This window comes from Rhipicephalus microplus, chromosome 2, assembly GCF_043290135.1.
Source record: "Rhipicephalus microplus isolate Deutch F79 chromosome 2, USDA_Rmic, whole genome shotgun sequence".
Lineage (NCBI taxonomy): Eukaryota > Metazoa > Arthropoda > Arachnida > Ixodida > Ixodidae > Rhipicephalus > Rhipicephalus microplus.
The window spans coordinates 64,793,565-64,807,152 of record NC_134701.1 but is presented as its reverse complement, the minus strand read 5'-3'; the positions used below and the strand labels follow the sequence as shown (position 1 = coordinate 64,807,152).

Genomic DNA, 13,588 nt, shown 5'->3' with positions numbered 1-13,588 from the left:
TTTTGTTCAGCAGCCGTAATACCATGACTAGCATATGCAACAACTCTTTCCCGTGAAGTGGCATCCCGCTGTAGAAGAACTGCACCAATGCCTTGGTCACTTGCGTCGGTGTGGAGACATGTAGGTGCGTTCTCGTCGAAATGACACAGAACAGGGTGTGACGTTAAAGCATGCTTGAATATTTGAAACGCACGCTCACATTCGTCGTTCCAAGCGAAAATGGATCCGAATGTCAGCAGCTTGTGCAGTGGCGACGCGATGGCAGCAAAATGACTAATGAAGTGGCAGAAGTAGGACGCCAGGCCCAGGAAACTTCGTAGGTGTTTCAAATTTTCTGGCCGAGGGAAGCGTATCACGGCAGCAAGCTTGTCAGGATCCGAACGAACGCCATTTTTGCTGACAAGGTGACCCAACATCTTGACGTTCTTGTTGGCGAAGTGACAATTTTTTGTGTTTAGCCGAAGTCCAGCACTAAAATACACGTCGAAACTTATTCCGAAGGATCAAGATGCTGACGAAAAGAAGAGGAGAAAATGACGATGACATCTAGATAACAGAGACATGTTTTCCATTCTACACCACGTAGAACTCTGTCGATCATGCGTTAAAACGTGGCAGGAGCGTTACATAGGCCGAATGGCATGACGTTGAATTCGTACAGCCCGTCTGGTGTTGTAAAGGCAGTTTTTTTGTCCGCTTCATGCATAGGTATTTGCCAAGAACCGGACCGTAAATCGAGGCTTGAGAAATATTCAGCCCTTGCAGAGAGTCAAGTGCGTCGTCCACTCGTGGCATCGGGTAGACGTCCTTGCGCGTGATCTTAATAAGTGCTCGATAATCGACGAAGAATCGCACCGACCCCTCCTTCTTTCGGACTAGCACTACAGGCAATGACCATGGGCTGGACGAAGGCCGGATAACATCTCGTTTGAGCATATCAGCAACGTTGTTCTCGATTATTTTCCGCTCTGTGAATGACACTCGATATGGGCGGCGGCGTACAATTGCATTGCCTTCCGTTTCAATTCGATGTACGGCGACGGAAGTGCGACCCAAAAGCTTGGAATTGACATCAAATGAAGCACTGTGTTTTTGAAGGATACCCAAAAGTTCCTGCTTTTGGGCTGACGTGAGATCGGGATTTATTGTGGCTGTTAAAGCAGCCGTTGTAGCATCGTCGTCATTACTCGTAGAGAAAGATGGCGCGTCTGCGTGAAGGGGCACCAAAGAAAGTGGTTCGGTATCTGTGAAGCAAACCACACTGGTGGCCCGAGGCAGTGCAACAGGCAAAGAAGTAGGGTTAACTGCCATAACTAATGCTCTGCCATCGTGAAAGCGCACCAGGCTAGGAGCGATGGTAAGCCCAGAGATGTAGCGTCCACACGGTGCCAGGAACACATCACCAGTACTGATCTTATCTGATGTCAGGGTCAGAATATGCTCATTACCCGGAGGAATAAAACAGTCATCAGCGGTGACGAAGCGCTGGCTATGAGCACCTTTATCAGACGAAAGCGCAGTATCTGACATGCGAATGACCCTCTGACGGCAAGATATCACGGCTGAAGCTGAGGAGAGAAAGTCCCACCTTAAAACGAGCGCAATAGTACACGATGACAGAACGAGGAACTGTATATAGTGAAGGATGCCGTGAATAAAAACTCGTGCGGTGCAAACACCAGAAGGCTGAACGAAAACCGCATTAGCACAGCGAAGGGGAGGGCCATCATACGGTGTCTTCACTTTGCGCAAACGGGAACACAAGTCCACACTAATAACTAAGAGCGATGCACCTGTGTCCACCAAGGCTTCAGTCCATATACCCTCAACACACACTGAAAGTACATTTGAAGGACGTTCCGGAGGAGTTCGATGCAGTCCGCCAAATGCAGCTTTCCCTCCTGAAGCTGCACTGTTTAGTTTTCCGGGCGATGATCAGACGCCGTGGTAGCCGGACGAAGTGGTGACAAGGAACAGCGCATAGGTGACAAGGAACGCCGGCGCGAGGAGCGGAAGGTACTGGCTGCATCGAAGTGCTGTGGAGATGGTGAGCAGCGTTGGTACAAATGGTATGGGTGGCGATGTTGTAAAGCAGGGGCAAACTCATCCCTCTCGTAGTGACCATAGCCCCACCTTTCGTCTTGTTGACGTCGACGACAGAAACGTGAGATGTGGCCACATATTTCGCAATAGTAGCAAATCGGTCAAGATGTACGCCAGGCATGGAAAGAAGGAGGCGGTGCCCTTGGGGCGGGGACATTTAGGGAGGGCTGCGTAGTTGACACGTACTGCGGTGATTGCTGAGAAGGTGACGCTGCAACCACCTGGGCGTATGTCGGCTTTAGAGAGGTGTGCGAGCTCGGGACTTGCTCACACGTCATAGATGCCAGTTCCTCCCTGACGATGTTGGGGAGGCTGCCTGCAGAAGGTGTTATGTGGAGCTCACAGGACGACGAGGTGGCCTGGAGTTGCAGCTCCTCGCGAATCATGGACCGTATCAACGCACGGAGCTCATTGTCATGCGTTGGCCTGAGATCTCCTGTGTCAGGTTGTAAACGTATAAGTTGAAGGTCGTCGAGTCGCTGACACGTACTGATGATATCCGCGACCGTGGTGGGGTTCTTTGCCGCCAAAGGGTTAAATGCGACGGCGCCTATGCCCTTGAGCAGGTGGCGAACGCAGTCATGTCCCGCCATCGAGCTGTCGATGCGACGGCATAGGGCGAGGACATCTTCAATGTACGAAATATAGGACTCACCGGAGTGCTGGACACGTTCAGCAAGCTTCCGTTTGGCAATGTCTGCACGTACAGAAGGGTTGGAAAATATCTGATGGAGCTGCTGCTTAAAGGTAGGCCAGTCTGGGAAATCCAGCTGATGGTTGAGAAACCATGTCTTAGCGACCCCCGTCAGATAGAACGGCACACGGGACACCTTCACGGAATCATGCCAATAGTTAAGCGCACTCACACGATCTTAGTCATTCAACCAGTCTTCAACGTCTTCACCGTGAAGGCCAGCAAACATCGGGGGATTTTTTTGAGGGGCAGTGACAGTCCAAGAAGGCATGCCCAGGAGTGTAGGCGTGGTGGATGGAGCCGTGTTGTTGTTGTGCTCGTCTTGCAACATGACCGTGGGCTGACTGCGCAAACGGCGACCCGACTGGAGCTCCAGGGATGGTTGGTAGTCGAAGATAACGAAAAAGCGCTGCAGGGAGAGGACCAGGGGACCGGAAAGCACTCTCCACCAGTTGTAAGGCAATGTTTTTGCTGCAAGACACTTCTTTTACTAGACGAGCCTTTGCCCCACAACACAGACCAGACTGATGATGATGAGCATGTACATATGACAAGATGACGCGCATGAATTATGCTCACACAACAGCCAATGTTTCCAGTCCAAGTCACTACGTTGCCTGACCTTTCGGCCTCGCTGCCAACCTTTAGTGGTGACGGTAGCATTTCAGCTCACCTGTGGCTTAAAGAACTCGAGCATACTCAAGGCTTGGCGTCATGGACACCGTCTACTCTCCTCGCCGTAGCGCTTGGTAAGCTTCGTGGCCCTGCTGCAGATTGTGAAAGTGTGGCAGGAAACCAGTTGAGAACGTGAGAGAACTTGAAAGCTGCATTCGAGAACCAGTTAGGGAACAAGCTTACATTCTTGCAGTAGCAGCACATAGTCAGCAGATGCGTCCGATCACCCAGTGAGAGCCTCGTTGACTACTCGTTGGCGAAACTACGCGTAATTTCAAGATGTCCTGTCCAACTGACAGATCCTCAGAGCATTTAATATGCATTACAGGGTGTGCACAACGCACACTTAGCAACAACTATCGCTGTATAATGACCACCAATTGTGAGTGCATTTCTTGCCGTTGTTAGTCAACTCGACCAAACTTTAGAGCATGCCTCTGTTTTCCCAAGTCAACTGCCCATTGCAGCCAGAACATCAACGTCACGTGTGCCTCCCACGCCTTTGCAGCAGATTGGTGATATGAACAACAAATCTTCATCACTAATCGATACCGCTCAGTCACCAGTCTCGTGTAGCATTTCCTCATTACCATTCGAAGAGGAAGACAGTCGTCACTATGCAATCAGCTCTAGAAATGGTGCACCTGCTTATCGCCCTGGAGACGACCTAAGCAAGGCCACATGCTATCCTTGTCGGCAGACTGGCCATCTTGCATCCAAGAGCCCTTGTTCCAGATGCAATGCTCAGAGCCAGCAAACAAGTCTTCCTCCCATGGCTTGCTTTCAAGCTTCAGAGCCACTCGAGGAACCATTTGTGCAGTTTGCCATAATTCAAGCATATACACTCGAGCCCACATATCACGACCCCACTTAAAACGAACTTTCATTTAAAACAAAAATATCCGCGTGACCGTGAAATAAACATTGGTTCAATGACACAAAACCGCATTTACAACAATCAAGCATTTTACAAAAAAGAGGGGGCAGGCGTGAGACTGTATGTAATCTGTCAACCTTGTGCTACATGTTGATCAAGTCGCAACGCCGTTTTGCAGTTGTTCCTAGGCGCGCTTGTGCACTATGACTGTGTTGATGCCATAGTTGCAACTTATTAGAGTCATTTTTGCTATATCGTCGCCTTGTCTACGTTGCCGAGTCCTCACAATGCAAAACAGTCAAAGCGCAAACGTGGACGTCAATCAAAATTTAATGAAAGTTGTGCCTTTCGCGGCAGAGCGCTATCTGTCGAATGCAGCAAAACCTTTTCGCTTATGGCGCCACGAAAGCACAGCGGCACAAGAACAAAGAAAAAAACAAACGCGTGGTCTCTGAGATGACGGTGCACGGTGTAGAAACATCCGCCTGCCATCTCGGAGGCCATGCAATACGCCCCCCTGCATGGGACCCACGACGTATGTACGCCACTACCCGACGCTCCATTTTTGTTGTCGGGTTTGTTATGGTGAAATTAGTGGAAAACACCTGCTGCTGGTTTTAAAGTTAAAGTTGGTCAAGCATGCACTTGAGCATGGGAGCCAAGCGGCTGGACGAAACTTCAGCGTCAATCCATGCGCATTCGCTACGAGAGAAAACAAGAGCTTTTGGCTACAAAAAGATTTGTCACGCATTTCACGAGCCAGGACAAGCAAAAAGCCACGCGAAATTACCGCTGTTATAACGCTCGTGAATTTTTTCTCAAGCATAATGAACCCTCTCACCAAATAGGCATAAACTTTTCTGAAAAAAAATATTGTTTATTACGCGAGTGTGTAGGGTATCCAGGGGAAGTGTTCATAGCGACAAGACTTTTTTCTATGGGTGGCTGATTGGGAATGGAAAACTGTTTGTTGTGAAAGTTTCATTGTAGTGGAGTTTGTTATGGAGTTGAACAGAGCAGCAATTCTGGTTTCTTAAAAGAAACCAGAATTGCTGTGTGATGTCTCTTATAAGCAGGGCACCCCACATGCATTTTCTTATGGACCTATGTTTCACTGTAGGCATACTGGTGTCTTTTATACCTATTTGTCTCCTATATCTGTCTCTCTTTCAAAGGGGTTCGACTGTAGCAAGATTCGGCTAAAGACCAATCTCTTGGTGGCTCACAATACAAAATTTAGAGAGTAAAGCGCTCCTCACCAGATCTCGTCTCGCGACAAATTTTTGTTGAACGTTGAAATCTGCAAGGTGCCTGCCATCTTAGGTGTGTTTAAACTGATTTTTCCTAATGTAATTCATTATTAGAGAAGTTACGAGAAACTGAACTGTTACTATGCCACCAGAAGGGGAGGGTCGATCTTGGGAGAGTTCGCCTTTGGAGAGGTGTTTACCTTGACTAAATATGACAAACAATCAAAGTTCTGTAAATTTAGCTATCTGCTGGGAGCCTAGACAGCAATATCTGTGATGAATCCTTTTCCTTGCTATGTCTTTTCAGTGATGGAACTAGCACTCAATAATGAAACAAGTCACCTCCCACACTCACTGACATTCAAAACAGTGCGTAAAAGCATGACTTTGACTAAAGCAGTAGATGTTTTGAGACAAAAGACGCACACTTTTCCATTTTGAAATTCAGCCATTTTTACGCAGACAAAAGTGCTTTAATACTTTACACTTTCCACACACTATTTCCCAATGCCTGACCAACGCACCCTCCTTGTTTTTCTGCAATGTTCGTACCTGGTGAGGGGCCCTATTAAAAAAAAAGCAGGTTGAATAGGTGTATGCTTACCATATTTACTCAATTCTACAGTTTTTGGAGTCGGCCCTTCCATGCCGTGGATGCTAATGCACTACAAGATGACGAACTTCTCAGCACACGTACGAAGTGCCGCACATGGAAAACACATAGGCAGAAATGGCCGACGCGCCATGCCGACGCACGTAGGGGGCGGCCATCTTGGAAATGGCGATGGCAATAGAATGACCGTATTCAATTTTTTTCGTACTCGATTCTAACGCGCATGCGATTTATGATCTCGCTTAACCAGAAATAATGTGCGCCTTGGATTCGAGTAATTACGATACTCGGAATGATGAAAAGTTGTGCGAGGTGGTGCCGTAGCACACGCAGTGATGATCCTTCCCATTTACGATTTGGAGCAATTTTTGAAGCAGGAAAAAGTCTGTTTTGAAGCAGATTTATCGCAGGAAAAACTGCGTTTTGGAGCAAATTTGGAGCCGAAAAAACGGAGTTTAGGATGACTTGGTGCAAAACATGTCTAAATTTTTGGTGAATATTCTTACTGTGTTTACACTGGAAACGCTGCTGTAATGCAAAAAAGGAGACAAGGCAGACATCCAGAAAGCAGCCGTTCATCAGGTTCTTTTCACCAAAGTGCCACATTCTGGTTTCACTGCATTGCACAAGATGTGCAAAAGTGAAGCGTTAGTGACAAGGACGTTACATGTGTTCATGACAAGGTAGGCAGGGTGCATATTGTTTCTGTAATATGACAGGAGTCATAAGATGACTCCAAAAAATAAAACCTAATCAGAAAACCAGCAGTATCAAAATTAAAGAATGAAAATAAAAACTCGATCGTTGCAAGTGGGAATGTACTGTTTGAAATTGGTTACGTAGATAGTGCAATGAATAATTGCCACCACTCACTGGGAATAATGCTCCACCCTACTCAATAATTGCTGGATGTGTGAGCACCCAGTGACACTTTCCTTTCAACTTAGATGATTTTGGGCTCAGCACTTCCAGTTTTCCAGATTCAGATTAAAAAGTACTCTAAAAATGAAACTGACATCATTTAAACAGCTGGTACAAGGGGTGGGGTCCGTGATCAATCTAAATATGAAGGAGGGAGAGATGGATTTATTCAAGGCAGCCATGAAGGAGACGAGTCCGTTTGTCAAAATATTGGCTTTTGCGACTCACCTGTTCTCGAATTTTTCACATAAATATGCTGTCAAGGTGCGATGGGTAGGTATTGGCCCCGCGATACTGACATGGTTCGAGATTAACTACGGCATTCCGCATTCAGGCTAGGTGACAGATGGCGACTGACTGGTTAGATAGGAGCGCTACCTTTTTTAGGGGGGGTGGGAGGGGGAGGGGGGGAGGTAGTCAGTGTGCCACTTCCAAACATAGGATGATGAGCTCGCCCAGCGTAGCTCCCAACAAGTGCGAGGGAATCACTTGGGATTATTTACAGGACGGGGGAGACTTATTTTACCTAACAATTCTATGGTTTTACCTTTCACTGCGCTAGCATATACTGACAGTATCAACAGGGTTTCTACCGTCGCCATCATGTCGCCCAGTCCCCTTCACTCTGAGGCGCATGAGATAAGATGCCCCCACCCCGGTCTTCTAAGACGAGCTGTCAAACTCTGAACAGGAAGGAAACGCCCTGCCCGTCTTTAACTAGGGTCAACAGACGCGAGGGGGAAGAGGGGTCTCTCTAGCATCAACTGTGACCTTTGATTTTACCACGGCGGTCGTCACTGGCGCGCACGTTATCTTGCCAGTGCGAAGAGTGTTCTTAGAGCATTCCTACTCTCTTAAACCAGTGTTTTGTACAGTTGCGTGATATCGAATCCTAATGAGTGAGCTGCCAGCCTCACTTCGTATAACATTGCATTTTGTTTCTATCGCACTAATCGCTTCACCCATGGAGTGAAACTGACTGCTTTTTTTTTTGTCAACTGACAACACAAATTATTCTAATGACGTTAAGGAGGCGTGAGAGTCCTTGTTCTTCATTTGTGGCTGAATTCACGTCTCAATTACTACGTGCATTGGTTTGGATCAGTCAGTTTGGAAATCAAGACTCGCGACGAGCCCTTGCACATTCGTGAGCTCTACTTAGATATTTACGCTTAACATTACGATAGACATATACAGTGAAATCTCAATTGAACAAACCACACATTAATGAACTTTTCAGATTAACAAACTTTTAAAAATCTAGTGCTGACTGCTAATAGTTTCAATGTAAAATTATTTCACTACTAGGTACGTCAGAATACCAAACTTTTAAGAATAACAAACGTCAATTTAGCTCTGCATTATATTAACGACGCCCCAGTACTACGAACTCATGTTCTGAAATCCATCGCGACCACCGGAGCGGTACGCAAGCAGACGACAAAGTGAACGGACACCTTGCTTCTCCAAAGACACGCGACGGTGCGGAGGGAAAAGAACGAAAGAAGACTTTTTTTTCCTTCTTTTTGTTGAAACACCGACGCTCTAGGTTTACAAGAGCAAATGCGAGGGGTGAAGCCAACACGGGAGGGCAAGATCAGCGAGGCAGAGTGGGAGTTGGGAATCAAGAAGCATGGGCCCGGAAAACCTGAGACAGCGAGGGAGCAGAAAACGATACGCGAGAAACTTTCTTTTTTTTTTGTGCTTTTTTTTTTCTGAAGAGGCGATGGCAGCCGCGACGCTTCGGCTTTTTCTTCCTTTATCACTTCTACATGTGCTTTGGGAGGCCTTGTTTGTCAGTCGTGTTCATCTTTTTTTGGTGATTATTTATCGCGTCTGCAAAGCAAGTCGGTATTCGCGCTGCGGTGCTACTACAAATTAGTTCGTCTCATTTGCGACGAAGAAGCAAAAGCAGTTTTCGCTAAGCAAGAAAGTGGATATTCTTCGGCAACTGGAAGGCAAAAAGCAGGCTATTGTGACCAAAGAACAGAATCGCACCACAGGAATGTGGATGAGCTGGAGGCCTTCGTGCTGCAGTTTGTACTGCACGCGTCAAAAAAAGAAAAAAATATCAGAGACTATTTTAAAGTAAACGTGCATTTTTTGGTGTTCACTTGTGCATTTGTTTCTTCTCGTGAAAAACAGGTTCAAGGACCCACCATTGTAAAGGTAAGTCGTTTTGGTCAGTTGAAAATAAAATTTATGGTTAATTTTCGGGCTTTCACTATAACCACCTTTCAAAATAATAAACCAATTGCCGTGGCCCCCTGAAATTCGTTATACCGAGATTTCACTGTATAGCGAAGAACCTTGTGCGGCGTGATCAAGAGGAGTCAACTTTTTTTTTGCAAAGTATCAAACTAAATGTTTCATGGTCGAATTTAAATTTGAGAGAATAGGAAGTTTCTAGCACGCAGTGCCGATACCTGTTGCCCATTGGCCACGGTGACTACATTATGGTACCCAGAGTTACTTTTCTACATGTTATCGCCAGTTCTATAACAAACAAGAGGCTATCGACGGCATGCTAAACTTCCAAAAACGGACACACACGTCGAGGTGCAGACACTTTGGTTAGCAGCGCATTATGAAAAAAGCCCTAGTTGTGTTTGTGGTGACCAAAAAAAGTTTTGGGCCATTAACGGTCTGGCGCCCTGTACAAAGGCAGACTAGCGAACTGGCGCAAGCTGTACTCGAGTGTGCACAGCAAGACGCAGAGATATGGAATTGTAGAAAACGATGCAATTGGCACAGTCACATCACCACTGCACATGTGAAAATTTTAGCACGAGGGTCCCTATCTCTCTGCGCTCAAATTATCACATACATGTCTTGTCCATTTCTGGCCTTTGTGCTCAGATCTTCAAGTACAGTACATCCACCCTCTTTGCCATACCTGAACGCAGCGGTGCTTGGTGAGAAGACAGTGCAGCAAGACAGCAGCGTGGTTGACTGTCCTGGTGGTAACCGGGGGCATGTTGATATTATCGAGGGCAGTGAGCGCAAGGCAACCCGGCCCAATCTCATGGATCTCGACCGCCAGTGACAACAGCCATTCGTTAATCATTGGCAACATCTCCGACACGACAGGGCATGTGGAAGACGGCACATTTCTGCACTGCAAAAGACAACAGCCGCTGATTAGGCTAATATCCAGACATGCCAGGCCTCCCAACTACCATAACCAAGCTTTTTACAAAAGTGGTTAAGTTACGTACAGAAAGCCTAATATTTATTTCCAGCAAGAACCAAGTACATATTTTTCTCGTACAGTATACCATGTACCAGCAGGAGCTGCACTTTTTCAGAAGCCGGGGACAGTTGTGTGCCCCTCTACAGGAATCCGCAGACAGGTTGTCGCTTCGTCCATGCTGTGTTCTCACAACTCGACTTGCACTGAAGCGACGTAAAGCACAAAGGCCGCTTCACTCGGCACAGTGGCTGCATTTCTTAATGCTCACACTTTGTTCTGTTACACCAGGTTGGATGCTAGAGCACAGCTGCTAGCCATACTACACACGATATTCCAAGATGTCACTATCAGATTCACTGCTTTATGCACGCGGCTTAGCCTAGGCTCGCATAGAGATGGGCACTATAACACTCTTACCTACACGCTTCCTGAATGAAAATTGACCAATTTCTTGCAACTTTGAGGGTTCAGCACATAAGTTCTCACTATCTGGTGCTAAAGCACTGTATTTAGTATAATTATTATTATTCCGACGCCGTGACAGAGAAGAAACGTAACATTGCAAAGCAGTGAGGCCATTAAAAATGACGTTGCACATTACAAAATAAGCAAGAATGCTGCCCACATTTTTCAGGAGCTCTACTCACATGTGGCTGCTACAATGACCAAGAGACAAAGTGAATTGCTGCTTTGTGATGTCGTATATGAAACTGTACCCATGCATGCCAATACAAAAGCCGGTCCTTAAAAACAAGTACTACTCATAAACTATGTAAGGCATTTCGATACTTCACAGTGTCATTTGAATATGGATGAGAGGAGAGGAACGCAGCAGCGGGGTTGGGCCTTTATTTAAGGCAACAAATCCATGACTGCCAATGTCATAGTGGAAATACAAGTAGAATCTTGGCGATACAAATCTCGCAGGGTCACAAAAAATACTCATATTGGCCAAAATTCGTATAATCAAAACACTAGTAAAACTAGCTAAATTAACGATGAGTGAGAAAAACTCATTTTAGGCACACATAAAAAACATTTATTTCTTGCAGAAAAAAACCTCTAATGTCTTTTCTCTTCTTTTTCATCAAGCCACAAACAGGCTTTTCCGAAATCCATGAAAACACGTGCATGTGTCGGGGCCATAGCACGCCTCAGGACGTAGAGCAAGTGCAGCACCTCCGCTGCCGGTAATGGTCCTTCATTGTTGACCATGTCCTCGCCATCGTCGCTAGAATCGGCAACATCACATGTGACCTCCTTAACAACATCCTCCACTGTGTGTGCACAAGTGGTGAGGTTGTCATCCACCATGCACAGGTCGTCGCTGTACACCCAGCATCAAGACATTCCTAACCCTTGATTGCCCCTTCTGGCTCTGAAGGCACCTTTTGGGGAATCTTGAAAAAGCTGCATTTACCACAGTAGTTTGCAATGGTAGCCAACGTCACTAGATCTCAAGATATAACAATAAAATGAATGGCGTCCAGGAGGGTTATTTGCAGACTGCCTTCTGTAAATTTTGGCAAGTAGGTGGTACACAAGAAGGCCCTTAAAGTGATGCTTGTAGTTTTTTTATATTTCCAGCATCTAGCCGTTGCAAGTGTGTCATCGTGTTCACAGGCAAAACGACCAGTTTGACGTTTTCGGGCATTGCTTGTCTCGGGTGGGCAGCTCACTGGTCAAGAAGCCGAACAATCTTCTGATTCTTGCTGATCATTTTGTGAAGGAGCGACAGAAATTCTTCAAACAAGGCCACTGTCATACATGCCTTTATGTTACGACGATAGACGCACGGCAAATGGTTTTTGCGCTTGAAGCACCGAATTCAGCTTTTGAAATTTGCCTACCATCAGTGTTAAAGCATAAAAGAACCGTTATTCGCTCTTTGCTTCTCTTGCCTCCTTGCCACGCTTCACCTTTTAAGCAAATGCTCTTCTCGGGCAGAAGGTTAAAAAAAAAACAGGCCAGGCTCATCTGCATTAAAAAAATCATGAGGCTCATACCACGAGATGAGAGACTGCAGCTTCGCAAGCCAGTCGCTAACAACGATCTCATCAGCCTTCCTAGCTTCGCTACAGACACTTTTGTAAACGAGACAGTGTCTCATCTTGAAACGATACAGCCACTCACCTGAGGCCTGAAATCCGTTGACGAGCTGAGCAAGTGCGATCTCATCTGCTTTCGCACGCAGAGATTTTGCCGTTAATATTCACACCAGTGGCACTACCTTCATTAAACCAGGTCAAAAGACCTTCTTTAAGCTTCACGTGCTGAGCTGTCTTGGCTTGCTTAGCGTTGATGCTCAACGAAAGCACACTCTTCATTGCTGAGCCCCATTGTCCAAGAATCGTCTTTAGTGTTGATGTTGCGAGACCTAGCTCCTTAGCCATCTCTGTGCCTTTTTCTTTTGGGATCCTTATTGACCTTTCAAAGAATGCCCAGTTTGTCCTTATTGGAAAGAGCCTTCCGCTTCCAGGACATAGCTTGCGGCAACTCCGCAAAAAGGCACAATCCCAACAACAGAAACGTGGTCTCGACAGCGTTGACAGTTTAGGCCTCCACACTAAGAGAAACAGAAAGAGAGGGTAGATGGATAAATGGATGGATGAATGCATAAGTCTGTATCCATGAGATCGGGCAGCAGCTCACGCCACCAATAAAGTTAAGTACTATCACTATGTGTTGAAGGATATAGTTTCACTCTCCCCTTGATTGTAACAACCAATCAGTTAGCCTCCTCCTTGTTATTTCTACCTGTTTAAAGTCTATTTTGCGTTCACTGTCCCTAAACTCCAATGCTTTGAAAAATTGCACGCCATTATTTTGAACTATAGGGTGGAGCGCTTTACAGAACAATATAAATGTTAAGCCATTTCCTCCTCTCCGAACACACTACATATCGTGTGTGCGCCTTCGTATTTGGTTCGGTACATCTTGGTCCGCAATACTCCCGTTTTGGCCTCAAACAGCTGAGAACTACCCTGAGAATTATTGCAGATTTTTCGGGGGGAGGTTTCCCACTCGAAAGTTCAGTTGGTCTCCAGTGATGATTTTGTAAGCATTCCAATCTTGCACATGTCTCACTCTGTTCCCTTTCCCTTCTCCCTAACCGATGTTTCCTTTTGGCTTGTTATGCTGCTGTTGTCTAAATGCTTGCTTGACAATCTTTGCTTCCTCCGTTTAGTATCAACATTCTTCATATGCAAATAGCTGTAAACTTTCCTCGCCCAACACTCCTCTCCCATTTTTCTCAATCGTT

General features: G+C 46.2%; 1 protein-coding gene across 3 annotated transcripts in view; it reads right to left on the bottom strand.

Annotated features, from left to right (window-relative positions):
- The window catches only part of LOC119170863 (uncharacterized), a 103,532-nt gene that overhangs the window by 52,175 nt on the left and 37,769 nt on the right, over window positions 1-13,588 (bottom strand). For all 3 annotated transcript variants that reach the window (XR_012893685.1, XR_012893684.1, XM_037422143.2), the window contains exon 3: window positions 10,030-10,251. Coding sequence is in view for 1 of the 3 variants with exons in the window: in XM_037422143.2 (XP_037278040.1) it covers window positions 10,030-10,251 (222 nt within the window). In the remaining 2 variants the exon portion in view is untranslated. The remainder of the gene's footprint in view (window positions 1-10,029; window positions 10,252-13,588) is intronic.